Source organism: Notolepis coatsorum, assembly GCF_963971535.1.
Source record: "Notolepis coatsorum genome assembly, chromosome: 13".
Lineage (NCBI taxonomy): Eukaryota > Metazoa > Chordata > Actinopteri > Aulopiformes > Paralepididae > Notolepis > Notolepis coatsorum.
Genome location: NC_140177.1, coordinates 41,874,794 through 41,893,701, shown reverse-complemented (window position 1 = coordinate 41,893,701; position 18,908 = coordinate 41,874,794). Strand labels below are relative to the sequence as shown.

The 18,908-nt window shown below is 44.6% G+C and overlaps 1 protein-coding gene across 3 annotated transcripts in view; it reads left to right on the top strand.

The window, feature by feature from the left end:
- The first annotated feature begins 377 nt into the window (after positions 1 to 377).
- Positions 378 to 18,908, top strand: part of pik3ca (phosphatidylinositol-4,5-bisphosphate 3-kinase, catalytic subunit alpha) — a 49,323-nt gene continuing 30,792 nt past the window's right edge. Inside the window, exons 1-8 of one of the 3 annotated variants that reach the window (XM_084327170.1) lie at positions 378 to 691; positions 1,881 to 2,290; positions 3,128 to 3,337; positions 4,139 to 4,389; positions 7,827 to 8,072; positions 8,588 to 8,673; positions 8,790 to 8,895; positions 9,444 to 9,617. In XM_084327170.1, the coding sequence (XP_084183296.1) occupies positions 1,939 to 2,290; positions 3,128 to 3,337; positions 4,139 to 4,389; positions 7,827 to 8,072; positions 8,588 to 8,673; positions 8,790 to 8,895; positions 9,444 to 9,617 (1,425 nt within the window). In that variant the 5' untranslated portion in view covers positions 378 to 691; positions 1,881 to 1,938. Of the gene's footprint in view, positions 692 to 1,877; positions 2,291 to 3,127; positions 3,338 to 4,138; positions 4,390 to 7,826; positions 8,073 to 8,587; positions 8,674 to 8,789; positions 8,896 to 9,443; positions 9,618 to 18,908 lie in introns of all 3 variants that reach the window. The other 2 variants (XM_084327171.1, XM_084327169.1) reach the window with 2 other exon arrangements.

Sequence of the window (18,908 nt, the reverse complement as noted above, 5' to 3'; positions counted from 1 at the left end):
TGTGTGAATGTGTGAGTGAATGCGTAAAATGTGAGGAACAAATTATAAAGCACTTTGGATAAAAGCGCTATAGATATTAAATGCACCATTTACCAGTTTGTTTTATTTACCTGTGACAACGGAAGAAGAATGCTCCGTGTGCGTTGCATTGTGGACTCCTCCAAAAACCTGGATGACGTACCGGCAGCTTTATGCATAGATATATTCTGTTTATATAAATATATGGCTTTATGCACGCCATTCCACACTCCTATGCAGAGCTGCCTCTACGCATGTACGTCACAGCCTGTTTGACAGTGGAACGTCGTTCAACTTTCTGCGTAGGAGTGTTCCAATTCAAAATCGTTGCATTGCGTAGCATAGATACCCCCTTAAAACGGGAACAGGACAGGCCAGGAGTAATTTTTATAACTTCGGCCGGGATCGGGACAAGACGGGAGGATCTTTTTTTACTGAGTCACGGGAGCAGCGGGACGGGAGTAATCTTGCGGGAGCGGGATCTCTCCCGTGCCACGAAATTGTGACGTTTATTTCGGGGCACGATGAATAACAACATGGAGTGTTACAGACGTGTTCCTGTGTATCGATAACATCATTATTATCCAGGGGCGTCTCTCTCTCTCGGAGCCGACGATAGCTGACGTTACTCGGATGGAGTAGAGTCAGCGACGCCTGGTCGTCTCTAGAACGGGTACGAATGGGGATTTGTTCAGTTAAGCTAGCTAATGCTAATTATTAGCTTTCTAGCTGGCTAGCTTCACGGTTAACCGGTTAGCTACCTGCTAACGGTAGCTTGATGTGTTGTTGTGTTTCGTGTTTTGGTGATCCGTCAGACAACGTCTGTGAGATGTCTTATTTGTAAGGATAGTTGACAATGTCCATAATGTTATTCGCGAGACATTATCACCTTGTTGTTTTGACGGCTAGCTAGCTAACTTAAGACAAATAGAGTGAGCTAGCGCTGATGTTATGTAAAAAATATTAACGTCAATTTGATTAACATTGGCGAAATTAGCTAGCTAGCTATTAGCTTGTCTTGTTATTTACTATTTGTTCGCGTGCTAACTACGAGGCAAGAACACCTAACCCACTCAACAGAAGCACAACAGACACAAATAGGCGAGACGACTGGCAAACCAGTACTAGCTTGGCTAATAATGTTAGCTTCAGTTAACTAATGCTAATGCCTGCTAACTGGTTGATTTGTTTACGCTGTGCCTCGATTGATCGTTTCCCATTCAACAAATAGCCAACGTTATTTTATTAGTTAACATCGCGTTGACTTGCTTCTAAAACGCCTAATTTGACTGTCGGTGACTGTCACATTAAAGCCGGAGCTGCTAACGTTAATATTTCCCATACACGGGAATTGATATCGGATTGCTGCCTTGATGGTAACATGGGATGATGATGGTAATGTTTTTCAAACACGCAGTCGTCTTACATTTACCTATATGTTTATTGTGGTGGCCCAGGCTCATCACAAATATATATTTACCAAACTTCTACATATTACTACTTAATAAACAATACATCAATATACCACATTTCCCATGCATTTCCCTTCCACCACCACAAATAACACAATCCTTTCTCTTACTGGACTGTATATATTGCCCATCCCAGTCCTGCCACCACCACAAATAACCTAACAGCCTGTGACTAACATTGAATGTATATATCAATTACTTCCTCTTATGTGCTGCTCCATATTGTGCTTGACATCCTATTTTATAATGGGTTACTCACTAGTAAGGGTGTATATTTAGCTTATGCAACTCTGCCCTCGTTCATGTGAAATGTTTACCACTGGCATTTTGCGTGATTATAAACGGGTCAGCAGCTCTTATGTAATATTTTCTCTCTCTCCCTCTCAGTAGGTCGACATTACTCATCTTAATTATCAGGAATTGAAGAGAACAGACCACCTTCGCGACCATGCCTCCCAGGCCATCCTCAGGAGAACTATGGGGGATGCACCTGATGCCCCCTAGCATCCTGGTGGACTGCCTTCTGCCAAATGGCATGATCCTGACATTGGAGTGCCTCAGGGAGGCCACGCTGATCACAGTCAAACATGAACTGTTCAAGGAGGCTAGGAAGTATCCTCTTCACCATCTGCTCCAGGAGGAGACCTCCTATATCTTCATCAGCGTCACCCAGGAGGCGGAGAGGGAGGAGTTCTACGATGAGACCAGGAGGCTCTGTGACCTCAGGCTCTTCCAGGCTTTCCTCAAAGTCATTGAGCCTGTTGGCAACAGGGAGGAGAAAATCCTCAATAGAGAGATTGGTATGGGTCTCATTATGCCTCAGATTATGTTGTTCAATTGTTGCTTATGTGGTATTGTTAAGAGCGTAACGGGGTGTTCAGACTACAGGCTACAAAACGCTAGGTGCAGTGGTATGGTTTTTCCAAAGACAGGAGGGTAGCAGCTAGAAGGCATCCACATTAGAGCAGGGGCGACAGTGGCTCAGGAGGTAGAGCAGTCGTCTACACTGAAGCCGAGTTGCCCATGACGTGTTGCCTGACCACCGTGGTCGTTAATCAGTATGATTGGTATGGTATTACTAGTAGAAGAGAAATCCTACTAAATGTGGGAGTCTTAAGATTTCAACCATAAAATATTTGCCATAACATGAATTATGTAACTTAACTTATAATTATTAACTAGCATAAAATCTAACCAGATCCTTTTTGCGTTGTGATGAAATGATTTTACAGTCAAATGCTCCAACAATGACCGCATCGCAACCTGCTTAAGTCTTTGGCAATATTATGATATTTAAATAGCATTTTAGTTGGAAGGTACAGGGATCGGTCTGTGTTGTGAGTTGTTAATACCTGCTGTCGCGTGTTACAAGCGTGACAGGCACTCATCTGTAGCTTCATGTCGCCGACTTCCATTGAAAATGAATGATTTCCTGTTTATTTGTAGCCTGTAGTGTGAAACACATGGTCAGACTCTTGGTATTACTACAGCCTAGAATTATCAATGGGGAGAACAAAATAATATATATATATATTATTGTATTGCTAGAAAATGTAAATTCCAAAACCTCCTTTTATTGTAGGTTGTCATTGGGATGCCTATATGTGAGTTTGATCCAAAACATCCTTTTGTTGTAGGTTTTGCCATTGGGATGCCTATATGCGAGTTTGATCTGGTGAAAGAATCGGAAGTTCAGGATTTCAGAAGGAACATCCTGAACGTTTGTAAGGTGGCAGTAGACCTCAGAGACACTAACGGACCCCACAGTAGAGCCTTGTACGTCTACCCTCCTAATGTAGAGTCCTCAGTAGAACTTCCTAAGCACATCTTCAACAAGCTAGACAAAGGTAAGTTGTCTTGGCTTGTGCTTTTCTCACGGGGGGACTCTTTAAAAAAAGAAAAAAAAAACATGCTAAAGATTTTAGGATCACGGCTAGATGGGACACAAACACAACGAACACTTTGCCTTGTTATAATATTAGATTACACTTTATTGTCATTGTACAAGTACAGTGCAATGGAAAGATATTGACATCTAACCAGTGTGCAAATAAACAGTAAAGTGCATAGTAAATATACAGTGTAACATGTGAATATGTGTATATGATGAGTAGCAAATATCCTAGGCTAATTTATGTACAGTGTTATTATAAACAGTGGTACGAGTATTAATACATTATGGTAGTAAACCATACTAGCAGCCAGTGCTATAACTATACAGATATGGTGGGATGTATACAGATATAAGTGAAAGAATTCAGTGTGTACAGTGGGTGTATATATACAGATATAGATAAATGTATATAGCTATGAGTACAGTGTAAGACTGGTGTATGCAGTAGACAAGTATTGATTGAGTATAGGCATCGGAGTTCAAACGGTATAGGTCGAGTATAGGCAACAGGACATTGAATATAAGCTTCAGGGTTTATACAGTATGGAGAGATTAAATTAAGATTCAACTGGACTTTGAAGAAGTCTTTATTCATTGCACACATTGCAACATAGTCATGCAGCGACACGCACATGCTATGGGCGACACACTGGAAACACAACAAAAACACACACGAGAAGCTATGCACTATTTCTAATGCAGACGAAGCGTGTCGCCTATCTTGTCAGATTGATAATTTTCCTCCTTCCTGCAGGTCAAATAATCGTGGTGATCTGGGTGATTGTGTCACCCAGCAACGACAAACAGAAGTACACCCTGAAGATCAATCACGACTGCGTGCCGGAGCAGGTGATCGCCGAGGCCATCCGGAAGAAGACGCGCAGCATGCTGTTGTCTCACGAGCAGCTGAAGATGTGTGTGCAGGAGTACCAGGGCAAGTACATCCTCAAAGTCTGCGGCTGCGACGAGTACCTGCTGGAGAAGTACCCCCTGAGTCAGTATAAGGTAAGACGATCTACACTCGCCCCCCGCCGTATCATCTGATGCTACTTGGTGAGAGAGAGGGATCCTCTTCACATCCCCTCATCGTCTGAGCAAGAGCAGCCTGGCACTCATGAGCATGAACTGAGTATAAAAAAGAAAAAAATCAGTCTCTGTAAAACGAGCTGATAACAAGAATAGATCAGAATTGAAAGTCCCTAGGGCGGCGGCTACGTGGTGCAGTGGGCAAGGCGCTCACCACGAATACTGGAGACGCTGGGTTCGCCTGTTCGAGTCCAGCGCTCCACATTGCTTTCAGTTTAGCTGGTCGTCTGTACTAATACACATTGGCAGTATTAGGGGGTGGGAAACTGATGGGTGGGGATCGGGCGTTATGGACAGCGACTCCTACAGGTCGGTTGGTGCGCCTGCGCAGTAGAATCAGGAAGCGATGGGGGCGGCGCCCCTACAAAGCGCAGACCCCTGACGCTGAAAGATCGCGCCATGCAGGTGAAAAGATGCGACTGCTGTTACCTCGAGTATCGGAGGGGATCCGACTCGTGCTATGTATGACTAAGGTCGCTTTCACATATAGTTTTGGTGGACTCTGTGCGGTTCTGGGGGTGAAGTTGCAACATTGTTGCATTCTTCATTTGGTTCGCCTGCTTTCACACAGATAATTGTCAGGCGGACCGAGACCTTCTGAACAATGTCACGCGGTCGAAAAGGGCGCTTGTCTATTGGACAGTGGAAATGTGTGTGGCTGCGATCCCGTGTGTGTGTGTCTGTGTGGACTGCGAGTCCTCCAGATCAGCGGAGCCGAGTTTTGACATGGCATTGATCCATTGTTCTATTGAAGCACATTACCACCATCCTCTCGCTAAACAACTTGTAGACCACGGTGTTTTTATGAGTGCCCACAAGTAGCTGTTTTATTAATAATATAATAAGCCGCGCGCCTCGGTAATAATAATAAGCCGCGTTTTTTCTTCCTTCTTCCCAAGATGCACAGTGTAACTGAGGGGTACAATTCCCTGACTGTATTGTTAGATATGATACTTACTACCACTACCTCTTGTACTTTAGACTCTGGCCACCCAGTACTAGGTATAAATAATTATGATAAACACTCCCACCTGATAAAACGGATCCAACACAAATGTACCAAGTCGAAAGTCTGCGTTTAATAATAATACATAGCGAAAGGTATGTACAACGATCACTTAATTACATTTATGATTTGAAATAGTATGCACTTTTATGGCAAATGAGTATTCGTAGGTAGATCAATATCGAATGTCCAATCTCTGATTGCGCAGGAAGCAAATATACAACCTGGAATATTTAGGGAACAATAGCAATGATACTTGAATGATTATATAGCTGGATACACTAGGGGAAGGTTCCGACTGCTTGTAGGACAGCTGGAGGGGGGGGGTAGAGTCTGGCTGTATCCCGTCTGGCCGAGGGTATCCTGGGAGAGCCCACAGTCGTGCGACCCGGTGCCCAGCGATCCTCGATCCACAGATGAAAGCAGTTGGACTCTCTGTGGCCGGTGTCCTCCGGTCCACGATGGAGAGACGTGAGGCGACCTCGTCGTGTAGAGCGTCTTCTCACCTGTCGTCCTCTCCGGGGGGGGTATTTCCAACACACCGCAGTGTTGGCCTTTATCCATAGAATAATCAAAGTACTCAAAGCATAATCCAAGCCGGGGAAGGCTCGCCGTCGTCGGTAGAATAATCCAATATACAGGTCCACTCGCTCTTTGGCCTGGAGCTCCTCGGGTGCAGCTTCACGTGGGGTCAACCACCCTGGATAAGCGTCCAGCTGATGCCCGAAACGATGGGGGTGCTGATTACTATAGAACTCTTACCGCACGAGGCACTACATATGAATAGACTATTATTAGCTTAATAGAATACGTCCAACTCGACGATATAGTGCCAAATATGACTATTCAAATATTAATATACACGATGTCTCAATGCCGATACTGGGCCGAATTGGCCTTACTGCCCACACGTGGTTCGCGGGGAGGCTTTTGCGTCTGTCACTCTGTTGGAGGGTAAGGAACTGGACTAAAAAGAAAGCTCTACTTTAATAGCGCAGTATATATACGCACTATGAACAAATAGTACCATTAGTGGTGCGGTAGACATATTCCTACGCGGAACTAGGACTTGTCCATACATGTTGAGCGGTACGATTGAACCTGGTCTGAGGGGTATGGCGACCTGGCACCAAGGTCTCGTCCAATGGTAGAATGGAGACTATTATGGGATGTTCAGTAGACTAGAAGGGATATTCAAGGCATATTGTACAAGGAATATACAAGGGATATCAGGGGATATACAAATACAATTAAATATATATATATAAATAAATATATATATTCGGTTTAATCTGATCCTTCAGAACACACAGATATATAGATAGATAGATATAGAGAGATTAGATGCAGTGTGCTTGTTTTGCAGTGAGTGCTGCGAGCAGTGGTAATAATAATCACTTCTTATATTTGGTTCGCGTTTGGTTCGATGAAGCCGAACCGAGACCTACGTTTTCAGGCGGACCAGAGTTCGACTGTTTGGTCCGCGAACCGAGTTTGACGCGCATTCACACAGACCCGAAAAACCGGACTATCGAATTCTGGTCTGAAAGTCCGGACCAAACAGCCCCTGTGTGAAAGCGACCTTAGTCCACATTGCAGCCGGCTTGTGGGAGGCAAGAAACGGCGTTCGAGACAGGGGAGGGTTGAATTGGATGATACGAAAATTGGGATGGAAGAAAAATAGAAAATGGGAGAAAAAGTGGACACAAAAAAAAAAATTGAAAGTCCCTGTAAAGGAAATATAGAGATTTAATATGTTGTCAGACATGTTATACATGTTGGAAAATAATTGCTGAAAACATGTGTAAAGACTGTGAACTATGTAGTACTGACATGTGGAGTTAAGACCGTTAAACAAGTTTTCACCATTTTTGTGTTTGTCACTGGAGCCACACTCTCGCTGTCATCGTTCTGTTGAAGATGCAGGGAGAGAGAGAGAGGCGTGGTTTTCAGCTTTCAGAGAAGAGAATACGGCTTAGTTTTAAAGTTAAATTAATTTTATTTACTTAAATATATATATATAGAAACCAATGTTTATATACACAATTATATATATATAAAAAATTATATATATATAAAATGTAATCACAAAAATGTGGCTTGTGATCGATAATAACACATTTATCTCTGGTATTGTCAAAAACACAACACACGTAATTGCTTTACAGGGACTTTTAAGGTACATAAGGTACGGTGTCTTAGTTTCAGTCAACGCTTTCTCTGTGACTAAAGGACGGAGATCGTTGTGTTTGTTATCTGCCGTGTGTAAATCACGTTAACGTCAATAGGCTGCACACTGATGGTATAGAGATACTGCTAATGGCGGCCCTCTTGTCTTTCCCCCCCACAGTATGTGCGTAGCTGCATCATGCTGGGCCGGATGCCCAACCTGATGCTAATGGCAAAGGACAGCCTGTACTCTCAGTTACCCATGGACACCTTCACCATGCCATCGTATGCACGGCGCATTTCCACGGCAACGCCCTACATGAACGGGGAGACGGCCACGAAGTCGCTGTGGACCATCAACGGAACGCTGAGGATCAGGATACTGTGTGCCACCTATGTCAACGTCAACATCAGGGATATTGACAAGGTATAAATACATCAGTGTTGCCCTGTGGTTTCTACTGTCCAATCCCTACTGTGATTGCAATAGCGCTTGTGTCCTAGACTAAGATTAAGTTAAATCCTGAACATAATCTCAACATCTGTGGATTCTTCCATCTCCAATAACCTGTGGGATACTGGAGGGCATTGTTTCGTCCTTCATCCTGTCACTGATGAAATGAACGACTTCTTCTCACCACATACATTAGTGACAGATTTGACCCTAACCCGACTGAGCTACCCCTAACCCCATGTGTACAGCCCTGTCCTATTTCTATTTAAATTGTATTATTATATTATATCCGATTGTGCTTCGTTCTATGTTAATTTAGTTTTATATTCCATTTAATTTTATTCCACCTTTTTTTTAATTTTTTATTCTACCATAATTGTCTGTCTGTCAATGTCGCACCAAAAACAACCAAATCAAATTCCTTGTATGTGAAAACTACTTGGTAATAAAGACCTTTCTGGTTCTGATTCTGACTGTGTCTGTTGTAGATCTACGTCAGGACAGGGATATACCACGGTGGGGAGCAGCAGTGTGACAACGTCAACACCCAGCGCGTTCCGTGCTCAAACCCCAGGTATGCCACCGCCGAGCCCAGCCAGCCTCTCTGGAATTCCTCCTCCAACTCACTTGGCCTTTCTGCAGATGTCGTTGTTTTGATTTGTGAACGCGGTTTACTTTTGTTGTTCTCAGGTGGAATGAGTGGCTGAACTACGACATGTACATTCCAGACATCCCGCGCGCGGCCCGTCTCTGCGTCTCCATATGTTCTGTCAAAGGGAGGAAGGGAGCTAAAGAGGTCAGCGTTTGCCCTGATATTACCCTGTTTTGTCTTGTCTTATTTTGTGTCATAAACTCTGGTTGTTTGATCCAAATTACAGGGGTGTTTGAAAGTAAAAACACACAAATCTCATCTTTTAAATTACTTCTTAATTTATTAATATGTTTCTTTATAAACTGGCTTTAAAAAGAGTTGTCCTTTTGTATCTCTTCCATATTTTGTATTTAAAAAAAAAAATATTTTAATAATAATTTGAGTCATTTGATTTGTATTTGTTTTTATTTTAACTTTAAATGTATTGTATTAATGCATTTAGTTTTTGTGACAGATTTTTGAAAAGTGCCTAATATACAAGTGTACTAAAAAGTGCAGCTAAGACAGTTGGGTGTACAGACTACTGTATAAAGTAGCTCAATGTAGGCGCGGAACATAATCAACATCCCTACCCAGTCTTCCTTAGCTCACCTGTCTGTCCCCCAGCTCCCAACAGTTTATTTTTTCACAACACCTGATTATTTGCAATTATTTGTCTTGCTGGTTCCCCCCCCCCCCCCCCCCCCCCTCAGGAACATTGTCCGCTAGCCTGGGGTAACATCAACCTGTTTGACTACACCCACACACTGGTGGCGGGGAAGATGGCTCTCAACTTGTGGCCTGTTCCACACGGCCTGGAGGACCTGCTCAATCCTATTGGCGTCACAGGCTCTAACCCCAACAAGGTCAGAGGCAGATCTCTTATGGTACGTTCAAATACAAAGTGGAGCGAACATTTTAGATGCATACAAAGTCAGTTCAAAGACGCAAGCGGACGCAGCTTCGCTCTAGGCGGCGTGAACGGCGTTTGGCTCGGGTTGGGAATATTTCAATGCGAGCAAGATATTCGCCAGGCGAGATGGAGCAAATATAGGTGTAGCGTAACAATGAATATGAAATGGACTGCTAGGAATGCTTTGTGGCATATATAGTCAATATTGAATAGGTTCCATTTAGTAATGGTCTAGTTTTTTTTTTTATAAATGTCAACGATGCCACTGTTGAGTCCAAACACACTAGTATGTCTCCAAGCCTGTCAAACGCATGTGAGTAAAGCCAGACAATATTTTCCTTTGCGTTGTACCTGAATATATACAGTTGGCCAATAAGAAAAATAAAAGAATGTCCATGCGTTGTCCCTTTACTTCTAATTGTGTCTTTTTACCCCCCTTGGGGAAGATGTCAGCAGTGGTATGAAGTACAAGATATGAAAAGAACATGTACATTTTCAAATACATTTTCCCGGAGTTTATTTGTATTCGCTTCAAAATTGAGGAACCCCTCCCAAAAAAAATGTCTTAAAGCAACACAGATGGACAAAACAATGAAAATACCTCCAGGCTACATAGGAAGTGAAAACGGCACAAAGGGACATTTATTCAGCAGCCCAAGTTCAAAATGTTGAATTATGAATAGGCCTCTTTGTCACCTACAAGCACTATGTTGGCATGTTATGCCCGTAGCTCTGCTGAGCGATTGATAAGCCGGAAAGCTTCAGAGCTCTGTATAATCGGTCTCAATTTAAGCAACCAAGCTTCTTATCCTACTTGTTAATTCCTCATTGACATATGACCCTCTCCAAAAAGCACAGCAATGTTTGATTACAATAAGCACCTTAATACAGCAGACTGGCATCAGTGCTGGACTGATCGCCACGTCTGTTTTTTTGGGGGGGAAACAACAACTTGGGGAGTAAACAAGGTTTGTTAACAATCTACAGTCGGGCCCATAAATATTTGGATATCCACACAATTTTCAGAATTTTGGCTCTGTACACCACCACAATAAATTTGACATGAAGCAATGAAGATGTGCTTTAGGTGTAGACTTCCAGCTTTAATTTGAGAGTATTTACATCTGATCAGAACAGTGTAGGAATTGCAACAGTTTCTATATGTGCATCACCCTTAACTCATTGGGCGCCACTCACTTTCCCCATCTGTACTGCCTGGCACCAGCGTTATTGACCATTTTAGCGATGTTTGCAGACCCATTGTGTGTTCTGTATTATAGCTATAGAGACAATAGTATGGCTCATTTGACAGGCATTGTTCATAGTCCATTACTGACTAACCAGTTAATTTCTACATACTGTAGTTTGTGCGCTATTACACGCTAAACATCGGCCCTTTCCAAAATAATCCAGTCTTTTTTCATAGATTGCGATATGACTCGTTATATGCAATATGCCCAATCGTTCTGGTTGATCGCCTGAAACCCCAAATACTTCCAAATCAAAGGTATCATGTACATATGTGTCTTCACAAAATCATCAAGGGGGGGGGGGGGGGTCATTTTTCTTTTTTAACCTTACATTTTTATTTAAAGGGGAACTATTTTACTATTTCTTTCACTATTTGGGCACTTTTACACAATTCCTGTGAGTCTATGGAACACCTCTGTAATATATATATATTTTTTTATTCATTGTTTTGTATTTCTAATCAAGTCCTCAAAAACAGCATTTTTCTACCTCAAGATCTCGAGCTGTTTTGAGCCTGGGCTCCTAAACCACTGCGCGCGTTCTGGTTCGCCTGAACATTAACATGCAGCAGTGACTATATGACATCACATATAGGCACATTTTCAAATGACTCAGTTCAGTGAGGGTGAATATTGTGAGAGGAGAATTGGAAGAATGCGCCAATATGAGAATTTTGAGACATAGATCATATTAATATAAGTTCACATAGCTAGGAAACAATGCTAAACACTCAAAAAGGCCATTTATAAGATAGTTCCCCTTTAACATTTATAGACATACAACACAATATTTACAGTGACATCCATAACATAACAACATACAGATATGGGCCCCTTGAATATGGCCTCGTTCAGCCGTCCAGATCCCCCTGAGAGAACCCCCCCCCCTCCTGCCCTCCTCCCCGAGTGATAGAACACCCCCATATCCTGGTCCACCATGCGCGGAGCCGAGCACCCAGAGCCCCCACCCACCGCCACCCGACCGCCAGGCCCCCGGCCCACGAGAGCCCCAAGCCCAGGTCCGCAGAAGGCCTAAGCACCACGCCTCAATGGCCCCCCGACCCCAAGCCCGGCGCCCCCCCCGGCCCAGAGGCCTGTATCAGTTCCGCAACCGTTTCTATTTCCGGGGCTGGCCTGATTGGCCGCGACGGCCACGTGATACGCCGTGGCACGCCCCCGCGGCAGCCCCAGCGGCAAGTGCGCTGCCGTTGGCGAAAGCAGGAGAGCGTAGATTTCGCTGTGTATCATTTAATCATTTATGAGAGAGCGTAGATTTTGCTGTGTATCATTTAATCATTTATCATTTAACATTTGAAAGGCATACATTGTTGTCATACAGAAGTACAGAATACTTTTATCCAAAATGCTTCTTACTGTTACACTGTTAGAGACTGTGCTAGACAAATGAATGACTAATTCGGTCAGAAATAACGTTAGTAAGCACTGCTTATATGCTTATTATGTCTGCGGGGTACAGTAAACGTTTCTCCCGGTACATTCTGAAGAGCACACCGCTGTATGTTGGAGAACCAGCGGTCTTCCGCTCCTCCTCACTCGAGTGAGAGAGCCCCTCGCACGGCTTTGCTCTCTCACTCGAGTGAGGAGGAGCGGAAGACCGCTGGTTCTCCAACATACAACGGTGTGCTCTTCAGAATGAGAGAGCCCCTCGCACGGCTTTGCTCTCTCACTCGAGTGAGGAGGAGCGGAAGACCGCTGGTTCTCCAACATACAGCGGTGTGCTCTTCAGAATGTACCGGGAGAAACGTTTACTGTACCCCGCAGACATAATAAGCATACCGTATAAGCAGTGCTTACTAACGTTATTTCTGACCGAATTAGTCATTCATTTGTCTAGCACAGTCTCTAACAGTGTAACAGTAATAAGCATTTTGGATAAAAGTATTCTGTACTTCTGTATGACAACAATGTATGCCTTTCAAATGTTAAATGATTGCATGATACACACTGAAATCCTGCGCTCGCGCATCCTGCTTTCCATCGCCGCCGTGACAATATTATTAAACAGCGGCTCTGTCATTGAAGTGGGAAAAGTGAGCCGTATTGTATATTAGTACATTGCATAGTATTGTATAGCGTATGGTAACTCAGTGGGGAAAGTGATGACGGAGGCCAAACGGCGCTACAGGGATAAAATTGAACTCCAGTTTGAACAGGCTGACTCTAGAGCTATGTGGCAGGGGCTCAAAACGATGACAGACTACAAAGGCGCCTCCCTCAAACTGAACAGTGACATCTCCTTAGCAAATGACCTCAATACCTTCTATGCGAGGTTTGATGCTGGTAATAACAACACCAGCCCACAAGCCACGGCAATGGGGGGGGGGGGGGGGTCTGCTGCTGATGGAGACTCAGTGTTCAGGGTAACAGAGCATGAGGTGAGGCGGACCTTTAAAAAAAGTGAATATCAGGAAGGCAGCAGGTCCGGACGGCATCCCCGGCCGCGTCCTAAAAGTCTGTGCCGACCAACTGGCCCCGGTATTCACTGACATATTTAACCTGTCCTTAGAACAGGCTGTCATCCCCACCTGCCTGAAGAAGTCCACTATTATCCCTGTACCCAAAAAATCCAAGCCTGCTTGCCTCAACGACTACCGCCCCGTAGCTCTCACCTCCATAGCCATGAAGTGCTTTGAGAAGCTAGTAAAGGGCTACATCTGCTCCTCCCTCCCCATCAACATGGACCCCCTGCAATTTGCATACCGCCCCAACAGGTCCACGGAGGACGCCATAGCCCATGTGCTGCACACAGCAGCATCACACCTGGACAAGAGGCAGGGGAACTATGTGAGAATGCTATTCATCGACTACAGCTCGGCATTCAATACCATAGTCCCCTCCATACTCATAGCCAAGCTCAGGGACCTGGGCTTGAACTATGACCTCTGCCAGTGGGTCTTGGACTTCCTGACGGGCAGACCCCAGGTGGTGAGAGCAGGCAACTGCACCTCCTCATCCATCACCCTCAACATAGGGGCCCCCCAGGGCTGTGTTCTGAGTCCCCTCCTCTACTCCCTGTACACACACGACTGTGTGGCTCAGCGGAGTAGCAATACAATCATCAAATTTGCTGACGACACAGTGGTGGTGGGCCTGATCTCTGCCAACGACGAGAGGGCCTACCTGGAAGAGGTCAAGGTCCTGGCGGGATGGTGCCAGGAAAACAGCCTCTCCCTGAACGTCAGCAAAACAAAGGAGATGATTGTGGACTTCAGGAGGTCGGGGGTCAAGGACTACAGCCCCCTCAGCATTGACGGGGCACCGGTTGAGAGAGTCAACAGCTTTAAGTACCTCGGAGCCTACATATCCGAGGACTTGACATGGACCACACACATTGACAGTGTTGTGAAGAAGGCACGACAACGCCTCTACTTCCTCAGGCGCCTAAGGAAGTTCCAAGTCAGTCAGAAGATCCTTAAGAACTTCTACTCATGTACAATAGAGAGCATCCTGACTGGCAACATCACCTCCTGGTTTGGGAATAGCACTGCACAAGACCGAAGCAGACTACAAAGAGTGACACGTTCAGCTAGGGCTGGGCGATATGACGATATTATATAAATATCAGGTACAGTTCATTAACGATACACTTTTTTAACGTATTGTGGATATCGTGATGTTTTGCCCAAGAGGATTGTGTCGCGTCAATCTGGTCCACACCCGTTCAAACTTTTGAACAACGCCGCCCCCACACACACTACTGCATCAAAGTTACTAATTATTATTAACAAAGGCATTCGTTTTGTGGCATTAACGTTATATAGTTAGTTACACGTTCAATAACATTAGCGTATTTACCCAAACATAGCAACGTCCGATGACGACATAGATAGCAAGCGTTACTGTTCATATCTCAGCCCGTGCGGAGTTGTGCATGCCCATTCTGCGGTCTGTTAATAAAGTTTTCAATCAGACAGATGTATGGAAAGGCTTTTATTATAACATTCGTTGCAATAAAATCATTATGGCTTGTTTAGTCATGCTGCGGTGCGCTGGTAATCACTCGTCTGCCGCAGGGAGCTGTTGTTGTCGTTGAGCTGAGCTCAGCTCTCGTCAAAATCAATTGCGGAAGTAAAAAACGCATAGAGCTTGCCGATTGGTGCTAAGAACAGCAGGGCGGGTTCAATCGGTGTGACGTAATTGGCAGACTCGACTGTCAATCAAAATTATGCTGTTGCCGGCTGAATGATCGAATGAATGAGAACGTTATTAACGATTGCAGAATGGGTACAATACAGTACAGCTCAATACAACAACAGTGGACTGGGGGATGAAGACCAGAAAAAGACTTTCGGCTTTTTTACATAAGGGTCCTCCATTTTCAATTCATCAAAACATTTAGAGACATACAAATATACAGTAGTTTCATAAAAATGCTAAAATGCTATTTATTGATTGATTGATTGATTGATTTAAAACTTTATTAACATATTGCAGAATGGGTACAGTACAGCTCAATACATACAATTGTTAAGGGGATGCAGACCAGAGAAAGTCTTTCGTCTTGTTTACATCAGGGTCCCCCATTTTCAATTAATCATATTTCATATCTAAATCATATAATATCTTATTGCTAAATATATGCAATATATAATCTAATAATCCAATAATCTAAATCTAATATATAATATAAAAATGCTAAATGCATGGGTATTTTATTTAGTCTTTAATGTTAGCTTGCAAACTCAAATACTGTCTTGGTAAGCCTCATAATGAATTGTTTGGGGAAAAAAATAAAAACATCGTGATGTGTATCGTGTATCGCTGAAAGGTCAGAAAATATCGTGATATCATATTTAGGCCATATCGCCCAGCCCTACGTTCAGCCGAACGCACAATTGGAGGGGGGCTCCCCACCCTCCAGAACATTTACAACAAGCGTTGCAGGGGCAAGGCTAAGAGAATCATTAAAGACTCCAGTCACCCGAACAACTGCCTCTTTGAACTGCTGCGGTCAGGCAAGTGATACCGGAGTCTCAAGGCGAGCACAGAAAGACTCAGAAGAAGCTTCTATCCCCAGGCCATCAGGCTGCTAAACGAACAATGAACACTACACAACAACAACCATCAAACGCACATAGCACACACATCCACACGCACACACTCACTTTAAACAAACGCACTGTAGCACCCACTCCACACACTTTATAGCACACACTCACTTTAAACAAACACACTGTAGCACCCACTCCCCACACTTTATATTTATTGATGAAGGATTGCACTACAACTCGTACACCTTACTGTAAATTGTACCTAAATTGTACCTCATCCCATTTCTGCTTTGCACTATATAGTACTGTACATTAGTACACTGCATAGTATTGTATATTATATGGTAACTCAGTTACGTCTATTCTGCATCGAACATTGTACATATGTCTATACTGAACACTGTGACCTCATTTTCTACTTCTAAATTACATGCTATACTATGTTATTTGATACTATCTTGTCTAGCACAGTCTCTGGAGCGTAACAGTAAGAAGCATTTTGTATGAAAGTATTCTGTACTTCTGTATGACAACTATTAAAGAAACTTGAAACTTGAAACAATTTGCTGCTGCGGCGTTGTTGCCGCGCCTTGGGGCTGCCGCGGGGCGTGGCCGCGCCTGCCCACGTGGCCGTCGCGGCCAATCAGGCCTACCCCGGAAATGGAAACGGTTGCGGAACTGATACAGGCGGCCCGGAGACCAGACCGCCCGGCCACGACGGCCGAGGACCTCAGGAAACCCCACCCCCCCCACACCAATCCCACAACACGCAAGGCCCCCCCTCCCCCGGGTCGAACCGCCGGAACGATGCCCCCAACCCCCCCCCCCCCCCCCACTGAACCCACTGTACCTCCCATGTCACCGACATCACCGCATACATTTATGAAAATAAAACTAACAACACAATAAGAAAAAATTACATGGATATAAATGGTTATATGGTTTGCACTCTTTCCCCGGTTGGCCGTTTGGGGGGGGATCAGCCCTCCCACTGGAGAAGCCCCCCCCCCCAGAGACGAAGATACCCCCCAAAGGAGGCTCTCCAAGCCTCTCTTCATGTCCAACATTTTGAATTCTTGTCCTTCATATTTGTCCATGTGCACATTTAAAGCAACTGCTATTCTAACATAACTCTGAAGAAATAATATAAAAGAAGACTAAAGACAGTTGGCACTTCCCAGGTAATTCTTTTAACCCCGTTTAACCCCCGTTGGCGGGTTGGAGGGGTAAGGCTCTCCTTGAGAGGGCCCCTCCTATAACGACGGAGATGTCCCCTGTGGGGGTTCTCCAATGTCCCTATTATTGTCCAACATTTTATTTGAATTTTAATCTTTCATATGATAGTACATTTCCAGAGCTCCCGATCAGGTCTCCGAATGTGATTCCCCATGCTCCCCGTCCTCTTAGCTGTGTGTCCTGTGTGTTAGTGTCTATAGTTTAGTCTAGTACTTATTATTTGTATTATATGTCCCGAGTCAAGTCCCAATTTCCCCAACCTTGTCTGTATTCCCAGTTGTCTGCAGTGTGTCTCGAATCATTGCCTCCAATCACTTTCTAATTATATGCATACCGTAATTCCTCTAATAGTAACCGGGTCTCAAATACAAGCCGGGTCTCTATTAATGGCCGGGTGCGCTCTTGAGCTAAGCAATTATAAGCCGGCCTCCTAATACAAGCCGGGTTACTAATATACTGAGCTGCATACTGAGCTAGTTACTTGATTTCACTTTGAAAACGTTGAAATGACCAGTGACCACCTGTAATTGCACCGTTTACTATTTCATACAGTACTTGGTTTCAATAAATGAACCCAGTACATTTTACTGGGTTCAAACTGACACAAAATGTTGATTTATTCATTATGATCCGTTTGAAAATTTGAAATATAGGCCTCCCTCTTATACAGGCCTCCTCCTAATACAAGCCTGGTACCCGCTACAGTTGAAACAAATACAAACCGGGGTTACTATTAGAGGAATTACGGTATGTGATATTGAATCTTGGTTGGTGTGTGTGACCTCAGTGCTCGAGTCCTGCTTGGTGTGTGAGACTTCGTTATTAGAGTTCTGGCTGGTCCGGTTGATCTCGGTGCTCGGGTCCCGGTTGGTGTGTGTGGCCTCCGTGTTCGCATCTTGGCCGGCCCGGGCGGCCTCCGCGCCTGCATCTCGTGTGCGGATGGTCCGGCCGACCTCGGTGCCCGAGTCCCGGTTGGTCCGTTTGTATCCAGCGTCTCCGTCCGTTTCACCTCTCCCGAACCAGCTTGTATCATTTGCTGCGTCATATTCCTCGTGTTGACTTCCATGTTACCTTGCAGCTCCTTCTCCAGCCAGGCCTCGCTGCGGTCCAACACCACATTAGCTTGTATCCCTTGCTGCGTCGTATTCCTCGTGTTAGCTTCCGTGTTAGCTTGCAGCTCCTTCTCCAGCCAGGCCTCGCTGCGGTCCAACACCACGTTAGCTTGTATCCCTTGCTGCGTCGTATTCCTCGTGTTAGCTTCCGTGTTAGCTTGCAGCTCCTTCTCCGGCCAGGCCTCGCTGCGGTCCAACACCACGTTAGCCCCGAGTCCATCGATGTCGCTCTGGATGTCCTGCGTGTTAGCTTGGATAGCTTGGTTAGCTAACTCCATAGCCTGTGTGCTAGCCCGTACGTCCTGGGCCATCTGCATTATAGCTTGGGTGTTAGCCTGTATGCCAGCCCGTAATTATTGTATGCTGGCCATCATGGTCGCTTGCATCTTCGCTACCCAGGCGGGCTCCACGTTCTCCACGCCTCCGCCTACCTGTGTCACGCTCGTCTGAGTGATCTCTTCCGCCATTTCCTCGTGTCGAGATATTTCCTCCGGTGTTTGTACGTCCTCCGGGGTCCTCTTTCTCTCGCTCTTTCTTGTGTTCATCCTTCCTTTTCTCTTATATTTTTGATTTACCACTTTTTATTTAGACAGTTTTAGACAGTTTTACTTCCTTCTTTCGATATTGTTTGACCAGGAGCTCTTTCAATGGTCGA